This window comes from Aulonocara sp. 'chitande type north' Nkhata Bay, linkage group LG20 (assembly GCF_057382095.1).
Source record: "Aulonocara sp. 'chitande type north' Nkhata Bay isolate Kocher_YH1m ecotype deep benthic linkage group LG20, A_spYH_male_GT1.1, whole genome shotgun sequence".
In the NCBI taxonomy this organism is placed as follows: Eukaryota; Metazoa; Chordata; class Actinopteri; order Cichliformes; family Cichlidae; genus Aulonocara; species Aulonocara sp. 'chitande type north' Nkhata Bay.
Window position 1 is genome coordinate 12,101,995 of NC_141363.1, and position 19,066 is coordinate 12,121,060.

General features: G+C 38.8%; 2 protein-coding genes across 5 annotated transcripts in view; both read left to right on the top strand.

The window, feature by feature from the left end:
- On the top strand, window positions 1-13,013 carry mapk13 (mitogen-activated protein kinase 13). Of its 2 annotated transcripts, XM_086278557.1 has the most exons (12): window positions 2-231; window positions 2,092-2,221; window positions 2,372-2,430; window positions 4,436-4,541; window positions 7,836-7,865; window positions 8,926-8,973; window positions 9,284-9,398; window positions 10,011-10,082; window positions 10,606-10,685; window positions 11,516-11,594; window positions 11,839-12,012; window positions 12,566-13,013. In XM_086278557.1, exons 1-12 carry the CDS (start codon window positions 119-121, stop codon window positions 12,649-12,651), a joined length of 1,092 nt encoding a protein of 363 aa, XP_086134683.1. In that variant the 5' UTR covers window positions 2-118; the 3' UTR covers window positions 12,652-13,013. The 2 variants fall into 2 exon arrangements, with proteins under 2 accessions (XP_086134684.1, XP_086134683.1); XM_086278558.1 differs by lacking the exon at window positions 10,011-10,082 and having other exon boundaries at window positions 1-231.
- Window positions 12,953-19,066, top strand: part of brpf3b (bromodomain and PHD finger containing, 3b) — an 11,704-nt gene continuing 5,590 nt past the window's right edge. Inside the window, exons 1-6 of one of the 3 annotated variants that reach the window (XM_086278551.1) lie at window positions 12,953-13,089; window positions 15,173-16,728; window positions 16,973-17,129; window positions 17,265-17,396; window positions 17,916-18,044; window positions 18,313-18,625. In XM_086278551.1, the coding sequence (XP_086134677.1) occupies window positions 15,197-16,728; window positions 16,973-17,129; window positions 17,265-17,396; window positions 17,916-18,044; window positions 18,313-18,625 (2,263 nt within the window). In that variant the 5' untranslated portion in view covers window positions 12,953-13,089; window positions 15,173-15,196. Of the gene's footprint in view, window positions 13,090-13,638; window positions 14,152-15,172; window positions 16,729-16,972; window positions 17,130-17,264; window positions 17,397-17,915; window positions 18,045-18,312; window positions 18,626-19,066 lie in introns of those variants that run through there. The other 2 variants (XM_086278550.1, XM_086278549.1) reach the window with 2 other exon arrangements.

The window sequence follows — 19,066 nt, forward strand, 5'->3', positions numbered from 1 at the left end:
ATGTGAGGCGTAATAGCTGGTACTTGAACAGTGAGTGTTTTGCTTTACCTTCTGAGCAAGTGACAGGCATACGGGAGGAGGGAGAAGTTTTTTGTAGCTTCGCTTGCTCCTCTTCATCATGGAGACTCGGGCACATTTCACCCGTGAGGAAATTAACAGCACGGTGTGGGAAGTCCAGGAGAAATACACGCACCTGAAACAGATAGGGACCGGGGCTTACGGCTCGGTATGGTGAGTGATTTATCATTTACTGTGCACTGCAAGAAGTGTGTGTCGCATTTGGGGCTCATTCACGTTAGCTACACTGGCTGCACACAGTGTGTAGTGGGCCTGCGTTATATCCTGTACAGTCTAACATAGAGTGGTCGCACAATCAGTCAACTCATGTAGCAAGTAAGCACCTAGTGTCATATTATAGCACGACGACCACACAGCCCGTTATGTGGACCTTACAGTCTTATGTTTACCTGCAGTAGGAGTAGGAGTTATGATTGAAAGTCTGTATTAAAGATGGCCACTTTCCATTTTCATGGCATAATACAGTTACATACAGGACACAGTTAAACACCAGAATAACTGTTTACGTAAAAACGTGCAGCAATTTAAATGTTTTCTCTTTTTTTGTTTTGGGTTCTTTTTTTGTTGTTGTTGATTTTTTTTTAGCAATAAAATTATTTTTTCAGGCTTACATAAAAATGGGGGATCGGGTGTCAAACCATTAAGGAAACTAGATACAGCCAACATCACTTATCATTGCATTTTTACAACCTCCCTGGTTTTTATTTGGCTAACTGGATACATACAATCCCTGATTAGGGTTTCTAAAATAATTTCTGTTTGCACAGTTAGAATGCTTCAAGTTTAGTCATGTAGCTGCCTTCATAAAATGTTAATAACTGTAAAGAACCATTTGAGAAGAGCTATTCAGAAAGCTCTAAAGCCTATTATTATATTAATATGTCATGAGGGATAAAATGGCAAATGCTGGAACAGTGGCAGCTGTCAAACACACAAGGCCATTGCTACGTTTCATATTGCTGTCACGTAAGTGCTCTTAAGAATAACCAAAGGTCAATATATTTGAAGAAAAAAGCCAGCCTTTTGCCTTTTATCCATTATTGTGTACATTAACCCTTACATTATTGTTGAAATCACTGATTTTCTTCACTGTCAAATGTGCCTTCCTAATGAACTTTACCACACAGTTGTTCTAACTTATTTTGACTAAAAATATAAACTCATAAATTATGACAGCACTTAGTTTAAATTAGACTAAATTTAAAGGGCCTTGAGGTGACAGTTGTTGTGATTTGGCACTATATACATACAATTGAAATGAACTGAATTAACGGATAAAGCTTAGTAGGTAAAATTTTGAGAACCTAGATAAACGGCGAAAAAACTCTTTACTGACCTCAAAGCTCCTGTTGTCACAGCAGCAGTGTTCAGGCATGCTGACTAGGCTTTAAGCATAATAGTGTGGGAGTTATGATCTGTTAAAAAGCTCAGACTGGTCGACCTTTAAAAGAAGCAGCATCTCATGAACACCGTGAACATTATCTGAACCTACCTGTAAATGGAGGAGGGAAAGGAAATAACAAACAGAAGCACAGCCTGCAGTTTCGTGTTTTTTTTTATTTTTTTTTATTGTAGCTATTTGCTTGGCATGCATTAGCTGTTTCATGTAAAGCCGGCTGCAATATTTGACATTACTGCATCAGTGTTGTTCACAGCACACAGTGAAGTGTGCAGTGTGTGTTGGTGGATGCGGCTCCAAATAGCCTAACAAGCCTGTCCTCCTACGATTTGGTGCCCTGTAAACATGCACGTCAAGAGCTGCCAAACATTCACATATTGATAACTCTGTAAACCACAGACCACCACACATTTAGAGAACGAGTCCCACATACAGTATCTCTATCTCACATCATCTATGCTTTTGCTTTGTGTTTCATGCACAGCCTCTAAGTGTGACTGAAACCCCAAAAATAGACTATTCAGTCGTTTTCAAATGGTGAACATTATAGTGAGACTAAAAGGTCCAAGCAACAGCAGCCAGCTAATGACTTGTTACATTATCATTCCCAACAGCTCAGCACTAAATGAGAAGAATAAAGAAAAGGTGGCCATTAAAAAGCTCCACAGGCCTTTCCAGTCAGAGATCTTTGCTAAGAGGGCCTACCGAGAGCTCCGACTGCTCAAACACATGAAACATGAAAATGTGAGTAGACTATACACTATGCATACTCAGTCGCTTTTAGGAAGTTGTGTTTTTTGCATTGTAACAGCACTGTGATGCAGTAATATTCTGTAAATGAGCCATTGCTTGTATGTTTTAGTATTTGTCACCTGCTTCTTTCATTCCAACTAGGTGATAGGACTTATCGATGTGTTTACACCTGCCCTAAGCCTGGATGACTTCCAGGACTTGTGAGTATTCTTCATCTTATTAGCAAACCGCTCGGGGAAAGGCAGACAACACTTTAAATGATCTGCAGGTTCAAATGGACTGGTGCTTATACAGCACTTTTCTAGTCTAATTAAGAATTCAAAGCACTTTTTACTACTAAAGCCTCAGTCTCACACACACACACACACACACACACACACACACACACACACACACACACACACACACACATTTATAAAAGCACTTTTTTCTATCCCTGAGCTCTTTTCTTTTTTATCATCAACAATTTTTATTTATTTCATTTTAAACTTCAATAACAGAACTTAAGGATAAATACATAAATAAATAGAAACAAAGGGAAAACAAAAACCAAAACAAAGGGAAGTTATCCTATTCTTTCTTCACACACCAATCCCCACACCACCACTCTGTCATTACTCCTCTGTTCTTCAAGTTACAGAAAGCCAGCTTGTAAAGGGGGACCAAATACAATCATATTGATGCAATTTGTCTAATAAACCATAAGTCACTTTTTCGTAAGACGCCAACTTAGCCATTGTCATTAGCCACTCTTCATAGGGAGGGGGGGTTCTTTTTCCGCCAATGCCTTAGCAGGACCCGTTTGGCCGTAGTAAGAGCCAAAATAATCCATCTTTTTGTATAACTGCGAAAATCTCCATCAGAAAGTTCTGTGGTTATACCAAGTATGGACAGTTTTGGTGAGATACCAAATCTCCTTACCCTACCAAATTAGTTGTATTAAGATGATAACTGCACCCATGATATTTTATATTTTATCTAATATTCCATTACACATTCCAGATAAGTATTTCAAAGATCTAGACTTTTTGATCTGGCAGTTTCTTTGGGGTAGCTCACTGCATCGTTTAAGTATTAAGAAACTTCAAGCGAGTGCAAAACAAGGAGGTTTTTCATTGCCTAATTTCCAATGGTAATATTGGGTGATGAACGTGAAACAACTTAGAGCTTGGTTACCTACTGCACCAGTTAAACCCATCTGGTCCCACATAGAGACGGAAGTTGATGGCGGTATTTCTCCTTGGATGGAGCTGTTTGATACCAGTCATATCCCTAAGCTCTTTTCTAACATTTCCGCACACACTCAAATTGCAGTGGCTCCATCAGGGGTAATTGGGGGTTCAGTATCTTGCCCAAGGATACATCAACATACAGACTGGAGAAGGCGGGAATCAAAACACCAACCTTCTAATTGGTGGATGCTCTACTCTGCCTCCTGCCACAGTCGCCACATTAACATGGTGCACATGCTGTCAGAGATCTGTTTTTTCTCTTTAAGCACTCGACACTAAAACTCTTGGAGGAATGCAGTACTTGCAGAAAAAATCTGTGGGGTTTTTCTAGTTTAGAGTGATTAGGGAAAGATTTTATAGTCAGGATCATATAAGATTACTCTGTGAGACATGTTGCGACATCTACTTGTAACGTTAAAGAAAAATATGACAACTTAATTTTTCTTTCACTTTCCAGGAAACATGTGAGCATGCCTGTGAAAGAGCCTTTCCCACACTGAAAGCACACTTTCTGTCTACCTTAAAGAGGACATATTGTCCTTTAATTGTCATGTATTATTCAGTGGGGGGTAATAATCATTTGATTCCCTGCTGAATTTGTAAGTTTGCTCATTTACCAAGAAATGAACAACCTATAATTGTTATGGTAGTTTAATTTTAATGGAGACATTTGCTTTCTCACATGCACAGCTAAGATTTAAGCTGCTGCTGCATCACATGAGGAGACTCTAAAAAAGGTGGAAGAATATTTTATTTGGAAGTTATGTAAACATACGCAAGTCCACCAAGCTCCTTGGTCAAAGGGAGACAGGACAGATTACAGCACAGACAGGGTGTGGAAGTTAAGAGTAGGATGACTTGCTAAGGCAGTGTCGTATATCATGTTTGGACTGTTAGGCTGAGGTAATTACTTTACTCTCTGCCTCAGGGTTGTCTCACTGCACCTCTCTTCCTCTTTTCCCCCCCCCCCCAGCTACCTGGTAATGCCTTACATGTTTACTGACCTGTCAAAGGTGCGGGGTCAACTCTCAGAAGACAAAGTCCAGTTTCTTGTCTACCAGATGCTTTGTGGACTCAGGGTGAGCCAAAGATGATCTCTACCAAACTTCAGAAATGAACTATATTTATATTCCAATGTAACTGTTTAACAGAGTCATGTCAGAATAATACTGTTGTATATGTTGTTCCAAAATTTACTGGACAAAGACGCGTTTTTTTGTAGTTAGCCTATGTACAACACCACTATGGCACCACCACCTCACCTTCATCTTCAGTTGCTAATTGGTTTATGGGGTCTTCCTATTTATATTCAATAACTTTAAAAAAAGCCTGCTGTGTTGGGTTGATATTAGGTGACTGAGTTAGATGTCTACATTCTTTGCCTTAAGAAACTCCCATTTGTCTGATTAGTTCAGCAGAGTTTGGCTGAATCAGAGCAGAGAACATAGCCCTGTACACTTCAGAATTCATCCTGTTGTTTCTATAAACAGCCACATCATCAATAATCACTAATGGTCCAGTTTCAGTGGCAGACAGACAGAAGGACAGACAGATTGATGCATACTCTGTCAATTTCACAAGGGAAATTGCTATGATACAGCTGCAGGATGAAGACTAAAAATATTATATTCTACAATTAAAAAAAACAACATTGTTAAAAATAAAAGTACCACAGGCCCAGAGTGAATACCCTATAATTTGAGGTAGTGCCAAAAATATATATTTACAACAGTAATTTAAAAAAGGGAAATAAAAAGTTAAGATAAAGCAAAGTTAAATGACAAAAGATTGGGATTGTGCAAAAGTGGAAATGGCATTAATAATTCAGTTCAGTTCATTTTTATTTCAAACATTTCAAACATGTGCCTTCACAATCATTACAAAATATCATTCCATTATTGTTTGAAAAGGAGTAGGCAGAAGTATTTACTTATTTGTCCCTACCCCCTCAAGTTTTACCTCTCATTCATTTAATTTTTTTTAATTTTTTTTATTTTAGTCTTAAATTAAACAGACAACATGTGAAACAAAAGTAAAGCAAAACAAAACAAAACATACATAAATCAAAAACAAGAAAATTAGCAAGCCCCACCACAGTATAGTTTCTTTCATATGAAAAATACAGAATGTGTATATTTGCAGATACACAAGTTATGGAAAAACAAACAAACCAAAACTAAAAAACTAAAAAACAACCACAACACCATTTACCAGCAACATTACCGTCCTGGGTTAACCCCGTTTTCTTCATTCTTATACTTATTTAAAATTAGGTTTTTATATTTTACTTTAAACTGTTTTATGTTTTTACTGTCTTTTATTTCTTCTGTTAGACTGTTCCATAATTTAACTCCTGCAATTGAGATAGACATAGTTCTTAAAGTTGTTCTAGCACTTTGTATTTTTAAATTCCATTTCCCTCTTAAGTTATACCCACCTTCTCTTTCTATGAACAATTTGCAGATTTCTTTTGGAAGCAATTTATTTCTTACTTTATACATTATTTGCGCTGTTTTAAGCTTCACCAAGTCTTGGAATTTAATAGCTTGCATTTTGACAAAGAGTGCATTTGTATGGTCCCTGTACCCCACATTATTTATTAATCTAATGGCCCTTTTCTGTATTATAGTTATTGTTTGTGTGTTACTTTTGTATGTGTTTCCCCAGACCTCTACACAGTAGCTCATATATGGCAGTAGTAAAGCACAGTATAAAATGTGCAGTGCTTTTTGATCCAACATATGCTTTGCTTTCCCCAGGACGGCAATGCCCCATGCCAATTTCCCCCGAACATAAGTAATGTGTGGCTTCCAACAGAGCTTGTGGTCAATGATCACCCCAAGAAATTTTATTTCATTTAATCTTTCTAAATATACATTGTCAACACATATTTCTACTTTGATGTTTTTCTTTTGGTTTCCAAACAACATAAATTTGGATTTATCTAGATTCAATGATAATTTATTTATATCAAACCACTTCTTTAATATCGTTAATTCCTGTGTGATCATCTCCAAAACCTGTGGCAATTCCACACCTGAACACAGTATATTTGTGTCATCTGCAAATATTACAAACTTTAAAATCTCCGATACTCTGCAGATATCATTTAAGTACATAATAAACATTTTTGGACCCAGTACTGAACCTTGAGGTACTCCACAAGCTATATCCATCAAATTAGATTTATATTCATTTATTTGTACATATTGTTGCCTATTCCCTACATAGCTTTTTAACCAGTCCAAAACCACTCCCCTAAACCTGTACTTTTCCAGTTTTTTTTAATAGAATTTCATGATTAACAGTATCAAATGCCTCTTATTATCCATACATTCCGTTATCTTTTCCATTAAATCTATCAGTGCCAAAGCTGTTGATCGGTTGCTTCTGAACCCATATTGACTATCTGTCATTAATTCATATTTTTCCACAAAACTGTCAAATCTTTTTATGAAGAGTTTTTCCAGTATCTTAGAGAACTGTAGTGTATACAATACAGAAATGTATGAGTGGAATCTGTCCTGATAGGTGTGTCATTCTGACCCAAAAAATGTTTGTCCAGAATTTTTACAGGCTCTAGATGTTTTCTGGCAAAGTCTAACCTGACACACATGTTCTTAAGTCTAGTGGCGTACAATTTGTTGCAAAATCTCTGTATTTCCAATCATGAGGGATTTTCTTGATTATCCACTTTTAAAAAATGATACAGCTGATTTCTCACAAGTTTTCTTGACTTGGCTCAATGTTGTGAAGCTGTTTTCAGCCTCATGTTGGCCTCTGTCACTTGGGCTATCGTGTTTAAAATGAGAGTGAAAAGCTGTGAAATACAAATTCAACTAAATCAATGTCACATGTTATTTCAAGCCTCACCTGGGATAAAGTTGCTTATGATTCAACTGTCAATTTGGTTTGAGCCTCAGAATATGGAGGACTGTGTATAAACAATGCTTTAATTCCTAAACAGTTAATGCAACACTTCTTTCAAACCCTTTGGATTAAAGCTGAAAGACTGCAATCACATGTTTTGCTATTTATTAATAATAAAAGATATAATAACAGATTATTAATAATTATCATAAATATTTCATGATTAGGATTTACATGACTGTATGTATCATGTAGCACATAACTTACAGAGAAATTACAGGAGAGTTAGCCTTTTTTGCTTTAAATGAGTCAATGAAACACACAATGCAATGGATATAATTATTAACAAGCCTAGTTATTATTTAAAAGGTATTTGCTGTGTGGCCAAACAGTTATTCATCAAACTCCTCTAATAAAACTTTACTTTGAATTTAGCCTAACTAGGCCTGGTAAAAACTGACAACGTAAACTAAAGTGTTCCTGCTCTGTTTATTCCTTTGCAGTACATTCATAAGGCTGGGATTATCCACAGGGTAAGTACAACTCATTGTCCCATTACAGGAAGCTGAGCTGTTTTGGGAGTACCTTTTTTCCTGTTTTATGATAAGTTGACTTTTTCAGGTTATTATCAATAATAATAATGATAACTTTATCTATATAGCACTTTTAAAAATCTGTATCACAATGTGCTTCACCAGTGTAACACAATAAACAAAGCACTGCACAAAATAAAAAAATGAAAAATTTCCGATCAATAATCTGTAGCGAGAAATAGGCGACTTCCTCAGGTCGGAGGAAGTGACTCACTTCTCCGACCTGATTTCCTCAGACTCAGACTGTAATCTGTGCAGGATTTTGTACCGCACAATGTTGTGACTCAGATTGCAGATTTGGTATTCCTCATGTTCTTTGGAAATATATTTTGTAATTCATTTGTTAAGCAGTCAGATGAAAGCGTGCCCAAACAAGTAGGATGACTTAACTCCTCTAATGCGTGTGCATGTCTGGAGCTGTTAGGTCACACCCTTTAACTCCAGTTCCAAGACGTCAAAGACCTGTCGGTAAAGTAAGAGCCACTTTTGGCTTCCTTATTCAGACTGGGTTGCTACAGTAAGTAGCTCCCCATGTTTGGTGCGGCAGATTTTTATGTTCTTCGTGACACAGCCCCAGAGGGATGTGTGTCCACTCCTGAGTTCAAACCAGGGATCTTTGGCTTGTTAGACAAATGTGCAAATCACTACACTGTGAAGTGTTACCCTGCTGTTACTCCTATAACGCTTAAAGCAGATAAATTTTTATCAACACCTACTGACAGTGATACACTTCTCACACCTTATGTTGCAGCACTAACTGCAGAGTTGAGGCAGTGTGTCTTATAGTCATCTTGTAGTTGAGTCACGATATTGAAGTCCTTGTTTTAAGTCCCCACAACATTCTTGTGTTTGAGTTCAGCTGAGCCATGTGAGACCACAGGAAGCACGTGCACTAAAGCTCTTACTGGCTCTAGTAAGCGCCTGTGGTCCAATCACTGTAATTTCTTCTTAATTACCATTTGGACTAAGTAACCGTCATTCGACTCATTTTCTCTAACAGGATCTTAAGCCTGGAAACTTGGCTGTTAATCAAGACTGTGAACTAAAGGTATGTACTTTCTGCATTACTGCATATGAGAAGCGGTGAGATGATAGGGCAGCACCGGCAGCAGACACAGTAGGACTCAGCAGTCGATGTAATTAACAATATACAGGAGGTAGAAGAAGAAGTTCATTTACATACAGTTGTGCAAACCTACTCGAAATAATCCTGAAACGATAGAATCATTTGTTATTGTTTATATGAGATTGCCATATATATGTATGCAATATTTTATGTGTTTCATTAAAAGTAAACAGCCTGTGAGACACTAAGTACATGTTTGAGATTGTCATCCGTTTCATTGCTGCTGATACAGATCCTGGACTTTGGGCTGGCTCGCAGTACTGATGCTGAAATGACAGGCTACGTGGTGACCCGTTGGTACCGGGCGCCTGAGGTCATTCTGAACTGGATGCACTACACTCAGACTGGCAAGACAATTGTAGCTGTTACATATTCTTTCCCACCGTTCTCTCTGTCGTCTAGAGTTGGCCTCTTGGTGCTGTGACCATTTGTTGTTTGTTACGTGAAAACGTCTCGACACTCCAGCTTTCATTGTTGCATGTATGGTTCTTCAAGGGTCAGCAACTTTTGTAATCCTGTTCCTAGTTCCTGACAAATATTTGAAGTTGCATGGATGTCATCTTGAGAAAAGAAATGTTTGGGGTTTTTTTTCTCCTCTTAATCTGTTGACACAGATGGTCTGACAGTGCTGAGACTCAATGACAGAACTGTCACTGCAAACCCAGGATTTATGTTCCTTTAGGAGATAGTGGTTTTTCATTTTGTACATAGCATCCACAGAGTGGAGTGTAGCTGCGAAAGCAGCTCTGACAAGTTTAGGATAGTATTACTCACTGAATATTCCCCCTTTCAAAGCACACAACATATTCAGCTCTCTGCTGTGAATAGGAACTGTGCTCTGGCATATAAATGCCACCTTCCTCATTCCTGCTGCACTCAGCTAAACTTATAACCCTCTTGGTGTTATGTATTCTTCATGATTTCTCACTAATGTTACTTTCCTTTGGTGTTTCTTGTAGTGGACATCTGGTCTGTGGGCTGCATAATGGCAGAAATGATCAATGGAAAGACCCTCTTCAAAGGAAAAGATTGTATCTTTTCTTCAGCTTGGTCCATTTACTAAACTTTACCAGCCTGTGTGATAAATAATAAGTTGAATAATGAATGTCAGTATGCAAAGAGAAAGGTATCAAGCACACTTTGTGAAATCCCTTTAAAGCTATAATATCGCTTTATTAAACCACTGTAATAATATAGGAGATGGAAAGGTGCTTGATGACAAGCTCTATAAAGACACAAAATCAAGCACAAGAGGCAGTTACAGTATATTAATACAGAGCAAAAGCGGCATATTTCCCGAGTCAATTTTTTTCCCCCTACCTTGTTATAAATGCTCCTGCGTTTGTTATATTTCTCTTTTATGTTCTTATTTTGCTTCTGATGCAGCGAACTGATTTATAGCTCTGCTAGGAAATAAAGACATCACAGGTCTTTCTGTGATGTCTTTTTCCTTTATTATTCTGTTTTGCATGCCTGCTTCATATCTCTATGTTCTGCTCACTGAACCACGAATGTAAGAGTAAAAATCCTTGATTCTAATCTGTTTGCTATAAGACATGGACCAGCTGACTCAGATCATGAAAGTAACTGGTGTGCCCGGGCCAGAGTTCATCCAAAAGCTGGACACTCCAGAGGTAGGAAGAACAGTCATAAATATGCAGTTATGCACTAGGAGTACTATCTGCACAGAAAATTTTTACAAATGTCCATTGCCTTTAATGTTAAACATTTTTTTATAAGTGATTTCTCTCAGAGTGAGCATTAAAAAAGCATCATATCTCAGAAAGCATTTGAGCTGTGGTGCACTAGATCCTAAACTGAAACCTGTGAAATTAGCATACAAAGTGAAAGTTCCACCGACAGCCCTCTGAGGTAGAAATGTACAGCATACTGCAACCTACAGTGACATACGGGAAATTTTGCCAGACTCTCATGTCCTTTTTTTCTTTACCAGATGTGAGTAGTTAAAATCTAGAAATTGTCCTGAGGGTGGCACTAGAGGAACAGTCAGGGCATTAATAAAAGCCTGTAGTAGGATGCATTAATAGGAAGGAAGTTAAGGCTTTTGGAAAGTCCTGTTTTGCAACTCTATAGGATTTTATAAATGGCCTTAGACTTGTTTCAGCACAATGCTAACAAGATGGCTCACATGCACAAGTGACGAATTGAATATACAGTTCCATCTTTGGAAGTCATATTTGCACAAGGACTATGTAGCTGTATATGAGTATGAAATCAAATATAGTTCTATCTTTGGATTTATTTCATTTTTGCAAGGTGAATAACAAACTATTCAGTTTTACAAAATAACAACATGAAACAATCAGCCTGTCTTTGATAAATGAAGACCTTTTTTATTATTTCATTTTGTAATCACAGTTAAACTAAATCATTGTTGCCATACTTAAAGATTGAATAAAAAATATTCTGTGTCTGGGTATTTGTGTTTGATATCTTAAAACAGGCCAGAAATTATGTCAAGGGCCTTCCTCGATATCCCCGAAAAGACTTCTCAATGTTGTTTCCCAGAGCTAGTGCACATGGTGAGATGCACCTTTTTTTCCCCACATTTTTATTCTTTTTTTAAATCACACTTTTTGTTTCTTTCTTTGGTGTTTTTCTTCTTTGTATGGCTATAATTCGAAAAGTCATTCATGATACCCTGTTAATGAAAGCTTTTCCATTTTCTGGCCTGCTAAGTGATAAATATTCCCTCACTTTCTCAGTTTCATGGTTTTTGTATCGTAGTAAACTGGTGCATTATTCCACACTGCTGACCTTTTGTAGGCGTTGATCTGCTGGAGAAGATGCTTGTTCTGGATGGAGATGAGAGGCCCACAGCGGAACTAGCTCTAGAGCACCCATATTTTGACAACTTGCGGGACCCCGATGATTTCCCCAAACCACTGCCATATGATGACAGTCATGACAACGACACATTGTCCCTAGATGAATGGAAGCGTAAGTGGAAATCTTACTATGATAATCATGTCTCTATGTCTTCTCCCTAACTCCTCCTACATGTGTTAAACAATCTGAATGAAACTTACTGTGTAGACTGCCTTGGGTACCAGGATTATCAACATCTATATAAAACTTTTGGGAATTATTTTCATAACACTCAAATCTTTACAAATCCGTGTGCTGATCTCAAAACGAATGGTGATATTACGTCTATGTTACGTATGTGTTTTTGTTTGTAACTCATTTTTGCTAACCAATTTTTAATGCAGTGGCTCTTGGGGGCCACAGGAATATAGTGCCTGGCAAAATAGTGCCTGTTGTTGGTTTTTGTCTTATACAATGAATACATGGCTTGCAAAGAATAATAATAATAAATATATGTATACATTATGGATTGGGGTTTTTTTTGTTTTCTAACTATACGCGGTGATAATAAAGATAAAAAGATTAATATTAATAAATGAACATAATGCCATCATATATTTTAAATAATGTACTTGATTTAAGTTGACACCCCGTTCCCTCTTTTTATTTTTCTATTTTTACACAGGATTGTGTTTCAGGGAGGTGAAAAGCTTTGTGCCATTCCCACGGCGGGACTCCAAGAGGAAAAACACTCTGACCATGTCTCCATGATCTGATGAATGTCATGTAATTACTGATGCCCCAAACAACAAGCATACAACCAATTGTGCCCTTGTATATTCTAAGCCTGGATTCATCATATATCTTTTACTCAGTTATATAAATATAAAGCGCTATATAAATCCAATCCATTATTATTATTAGTTAATATCCTGAATCAGTGTTCAAAAGAGTAAAACTGTATCATCCCCTTTTTTTACGTAATGTGCAACTGTTTCCTAAATGTAGCTTGTTCATAGTGTTACACATTTCCTGTCAGTGGATTTTGGTGTGGATTTATTGTAACTAAATGCTACAAGGTTTCTTGTAAGATTTACTGCAATGTTGTTTTCCAATTAAAAAATTCAACATGATGTGGCCTTTCTCATTTGCACAGGAGGCAGCTGAGTTGAATCATCTGTGACATTGCTTGAATATACACTGGACAGGGTTGGTACATTAAGAGACTGTATGTGTATTCATGTATTATGAATATTGTTTCACAATGCAAGATAAATATGTATTTTAATACACGTTCTTGACAGTAATTAATGATGGTGCACCTCTGTGCACATGCTTTGTATATCCAAAGTGACTGGACACATGTACGTTAGTAAATCGTCCAAATATTGTTGATACTCGGGTTTAAATGAAAAACTACACTTTTCACTGACCCTGTGATCTCGCGCGCGAAAATCGTGGTCTAGTGACGTCAGGGGGGATGGCTAAACTTGTCTCGTTTGACTGTTGTCAAGGTAGCCCACAGGTTGCTCGAAAAAGGAAGTGAGACAGTTCTCTCTCAAAATAAATGAATGTAATCGCGTTGGAATGCGATATTCCGACTTTTATATCAGACAAGCTCTACAAATGGCATGTGGTACATCTAAATCAGATAACACATAAATAAAGCAATAAGCATTGTAAGTACAAGCATGAGAAAGAGTATCCCAACCCCAGATACTACTATTTTTCCTTAGATTGCAATGCAGTGAAATACTCTTAAAAGGACATGTTAGATGGGGAAAAGGGTAGATGACATAAGTAGGTGTTATTCAGAGTCGTGTTTGTGGCAGAAGAAAATGCACTCGTTCAATCTTGGACATTATTTTGAAATCTAACCGGAAGTCTTATTATGTTGGGTGATGTCGGTTTAGCTTACTCTGGGCTCCAAATTGCTAGCCAACTAGCCGAAGGAGGCTAGTATTCCTCCTTCTCTTAAAATTGGGCCGACAGTAGGGCTTTCTCATATTTTAATGTAGATATATTACTTTTGTTCTCAGTGAGCCGTTGGGATTGACTGCGTGCCTTCCAAGTGCCGTGCTGTGAAGAAACGGAAGCGCTGAAAAATAGCGAAATATACCGGCTATACCAGCAAACTGTGGATTGCTAACGGTAGCTATTAGCTTGGAGAGTATAGCAAGTAAGCCGCCTGGCTAGGCAACCATTACAGCAAAAGCGGCTTCAACCCACCGGGGCTGTCGAGTTACTCCTGTCAGTCAGTTGCCATAATTGGTAAGATGGCATACATTTGCCATTTTACTACCCTTTTGTGATCATTGACAGGCTTAAAAGTTTTAGCTAGTAAGGATTTTTTGTGTCATGCACCTTGTCAATGTTTAAAAATATCAGACAAGCTAACGTTAGTACTACCCAGCTTATAAAGTTAGCAGGCTAGCCTGCTTATAGACTCTCGGCACTTTCATGTTAGTGCCGTTACACTGTTGTTCTTATACCGACACGATGAAATGAAACCCACTGCATCAATCGTACAAAATCAACAACTGTTAAAAATTAAACAGTAGAAAATCTTTGGACAGTGTTTTTAAAACTGTAAATATGGCTGACATTTTTACTCCTGAAATAAGGACACCGCTCTGTTGAGGCTCTAGGATCCTTGAATCTGATTGGCTCTGAGTCGGATCATTTAAGCTTTCCCGAAAGCTGATTGGATTTGACCGCTGTGTTGGGTCAAGCCGTGATAGCAGATGCCAGCAGTTATTAACATATAGTCGAGAATAATCTACACAAGATTTTACTGGCCATGTGTTTTTGGCAGTAAAGTCTGCTGCTCGGCAGCTAACGTAGTCATTACAGTGGTTTGTTCTGTTAGCTTTTGTTAGCTTTTGTAGGTGACTAAGAGTTTTGAGTTTAGATATGACAGACTGTTTTTACCACAGGTGCTACAGCCTAATATCACCACAGTATTATGTAATGTACGTCGAAGGACTATTTCAATGAGTTAATATGGAAAGAACTTTAGCCACTTGGGCATTAGTGAAGTATTGAGACAGCAGAACATAAGTATAGGTAGAAAATAAATGGGTAATGACAGCTAGTACAGCATAGACTCATAATAATAAGAAATGTTATGATTGGGATTGGCATTGGGAATTGAGCTTATGATATATATTTCTTCTGAGTGAGAACGCTGGTGTCGTATTTGAATGTTGCATCCCTAAATGCTAATAGAAATTTGTTTTTATGTTTATTATATTATTAATATTTTTATTTTATTTCCTTTTCTAACCAACAGGAGGAAAAGTGTGATTGGTGGCCTATGAGGAAGCCACGTCGAAAAGGCCAAGTGGCCGGAGGAGGTGGAGATGTGAGAAAGTCAAATGGGACATTTGGCGGGCGTGGGGGGGCCCGTCAACGATCACCATCCCCCTACAGCCTAAAAGCTTCTCCAAGCAGAGAAACGTTGACATATGCCCAGGCCCAGAAGGTGGTTGAAGTGGAACTAGAAGGTAGGCTTCACCGAATTTCTATTCTGGAGCCTTTGGAAGTCATTACTGAAGATGAGATGATGGCTCAGGACATTAGTGAGTGTAACAGCAACAAGGAGAACAGTGAGCAGTCATCGCCTCCCACCAGCAGTGCCCAAACAGCCCGCAAACCTGTCACACCACGAAGCCGCAGGAAAGACCCCAAATGTTCCTCTAATAAGTCGCCACCATCCTCCAAGAACAGTTGCCCCAATTCTCATCCGCCATCACCGGAAAAGCTAAACAAATCACAGTATCATCACATGACCCTTCCTGAACCTAAGTTTCGAGTGCTGGAAACCTTTACGCCAGTTGAGGCCCCTCCTCTGCCAGCAGCATATTATCGTTATATTGAAACCTCAGCTGAGGAGGAAACTGAGGCAGAATATGACATGGACGAAGAGGACACTGCCTGGCTGGAGATGGTCAACGCTGATCGGACATCAGAGGGTTGCTCAACTGTCTCAGCAGAAACGTTTGAGCGGCTGGTGGACCGATTGGAGGAGGAGGCATATCTGGAAGCCCGAAGCCGAGCGCCTTCTCAAAGCACTATTGATGATGATGCCTTCTGCTGCGTGTGCCTGGATGACGAGTGCCTCAACAGCAACGTCATCCTCTTCTGTGACTCCTGCAACCTGGCTGTGCACCAGGAATGTTACGGAGTGCCCTACATCCCTGAGGGTCAGTGGCTATGCCGCTGCTGCCTTCAGTCCCCTCAGAAACCTGTTGACTGTGTTCTGTGTCCAAACCGTGGCGGCGCATTCAAGCAAACGAGTGATGGCCGCTGGGCACATGTAGTCTGTGCTATATGGATCCCCGAGGTCTGCTTTGCTAACACAGTATTTCTGGAACCAGTGGAAGGAGTTAATAACATTCCCCCAGCACGATGGAAACTGACTTGCTGCCTGTGTAAGCAGAAGGGTCGTGGTGCATCTATTCAGTGTCATAAAGCCAACTGTTACACTGCATTTCATGTTACATGCGCTCAGCGTGCTGGGCTCTTTATGAAGATAGAACCTGTGCGAGAAACAAACATTAACGGGACTATGTTCTCGGTTAAGAAGACTGCTTTCTGTGAGGCCCATTCTCCGCCAGGACAAGAGACTGGGTCAGATGATGAGAGTGAGGGACGAGTGGTGGGCAGCAGAGGGAGGGCGAGCAGAGGACGGAGTGCCTACACTGAGGGTCCGACAACACCGAAAAAAGGCAGAAAGTCTGACGATGATGCCAAGACAGATAAAAAGAAGGGGAAAAAGAATTCAGACTCAACATCCCAACACACAGCATCACCACAAGTGACAGTGCCTCAGATACCCACGAGCAGGTTAGGTTGTTTGTTTTTTTTGTTGTTGTTTTTTTTCCTTTTTTCCCCAAAATAAGATTGTCTTCTGCAGTTAGCTTGAACATCTGATAAAACAAAGTTTATCAAAAGCAGCAAATTGTTGGAGATTTTTTGATCTAGTTGATATTTCAAATAACCATAATTCACACGTTCTACAGTGAGAAGCCTGAATTGATGTTTGCCATATTGATAGTAACATAATACTGCATTTCCTTCTGTTATATAGGCTGAATATCATCTGTAAAGGAATTATTCTGCAGAAGAAAAATCAGTTCATGCAGAGGCTTTATAAATACTGGTTATTAAAGCGACAGTCGAGGAACGGTGTGCCGCTGGTTCGGCGTTTGCACTCTAACATCCAGTCCCAAAGGAATACTGAACAGGTAAGAGCACAGAAATGAAGCCTTAACACTCTGTAGCTGTTTTTCTAAAATCATTGTTTGCCTTTAAATATGTTTTGATGTTTAATATGTTTAACTATAGTTTGTAGAAGCTTTAAAATGAATTGTACTTTATAGCCTGAAGTGGATGAGAAGATTTCTGCAGCAAGAGACGCACTGAGATATTGGCAGAAGCTTCGCCACGACCTTGAAAAAGCCAGACTTCTAGTGGAGCTCATCCGCAAGAGAGAGAAACTCAAACGAGAGCAGGTAACTTACAAAGATGAACCACCCTCACTGGTTTACATGCTTCATATTTAACGCTGTGAGTTCATCGTGTAAATTTTGAATTAAAAAAAAAAATGTTGGCAAAATGAAGATCTGAAGTACCTTCAAAATGCAGTTACCTAAATAGTTCTCCAGTGTAATCTTTAGTTCTGTTATGTTTGGGTAATCTGCTTTTTCTTGGCCTGTCCTATAGCGTGTATATTGTATGTTGGCATGTCTTTGCCACATGATAATAAACAGGTGGCTGCTATAAACTGATAGGGAGGCAGAGCCGAAAGGAAAGCTATTCATATGAGATACTGGTCACCCAGTTTTGTATGGATCATGAATTGATTGTTGGAAGATTTCTGTTTTGAAAAAAGGTTTATAATGTTTTTATATATAAAAACATTTTCTTGGTTGGTTAACATTAAATCAGATCACTCTGTTTGTCTAGCCTAACCTTTTTTAGATTTGCAATTTCTGCGTAAATATCACATACATGTCTTCTGTCAACTGCAGGTCAAAGTTCACCAGGCAGCTCTGGAAATGCAGTTGACCCCAGTGTTGGCTCTGCTACGCTCCACTCTGGACCAACTACAGGAGAAGGACACAGCCCAGATTTTTACACAGCCTGTGGACATCAAGGAGGTCAGACATTAATTATAACAGATGCGCATGCACACAGTTTACATTGTGTCAGAAAGTGAGAGGAAGTGTGTTCCTCATTCCCCATATAGTTCAATTCCTTGTATCATATTGTCTGAGAATTTAGTAGAATTATACAAAACAGTAACAGTACAGTTTACAAGAATTTACATGTTTTTGTTTGTTTGTTTTTTTTGCACAGTGCAGATGTTGTTGTAGTTTAAAACATGCATCCATTCTGATGATAACGTTCGTGCTGTCTTGTCCTCAGGTCCCCGATTACCTTGAGTTTATTAGCCACCCTATGGACTTTTCCACTATGCGCTCTAAACTAGAAAGTCATTCCTACCGCTCAGTGGCTGACCTGGAGGCCGACTTCAACCTGATGGTGTCAAACTGCCTTCTTTACAATGCCAAGGACACTGTCTTTCACCGAGCAGCACTACGTCTTCGAGACCTTGGAGGGGCCATACTACGACATGCACAGCGACAAGCCACCAACACTGGGCTAGACCTAGATACTGGCATGCACTTTCCAGAGTCACCCCAGAAAAGAAACTTTTACAGTTGCACCTGGGAGGATGGTGAGTCAGAGGATCATACTGTGTCTGTCTTTAGTGATTTGGAAGCTGTTGTGTGTGTTCAGTCTGTTATTTCTTCTGTGCCAAAGGATTAGGTTGTTTTTTTGTCAGTATATTCAGATTTTCTAGTTTTGTAACATGTTAATGCTTAAATACCAGTAACACCTTACTAAGAGAACACTGTGTAGAGAGTACACACTATTCTGTGTATACAGTGTACACACTGTGGCTGTTAACCATTATATAACAGTAAATGCTACTGCTACAACAGCAATATTAATACGTACTGCATCTAAGTAATGAAGGTGTAGTTGACAACAGAAATGAGGAGTTATCAGGGTTTTAACCAAAGATTTTGTAATGCCCGAGAGCTGAAAACATCCCGGGTACAAATATATCTTTAGAGTCCGTTAGTTGTTGTTTTTTCTCCTGCATTTTATAATA

Bases quoted from the DNA above. Each gene is read 5' to 3' on its own strand.
- mapk13 (XM_086278557.1), top strand. From the start codon at position 119: ATGGAGACTCGGGCACATTTCACCCGTGAGGAAATTAACAGCACGGTG. The intron at 2,222-2,371 runs GTGAGTAGACTA...CATTCCAACTAG, and splicing joins AACACATGAAACATGAAAAT to GTGATAGGACTTATCGATGT. The intron at 10,083-10,605 runs GTATCTTTTCTT...GTTTGCTATAAG, and splicing joins CCTCTTCAAAGGAAAAGATT to ACATGGACCAGCTGACTCAG.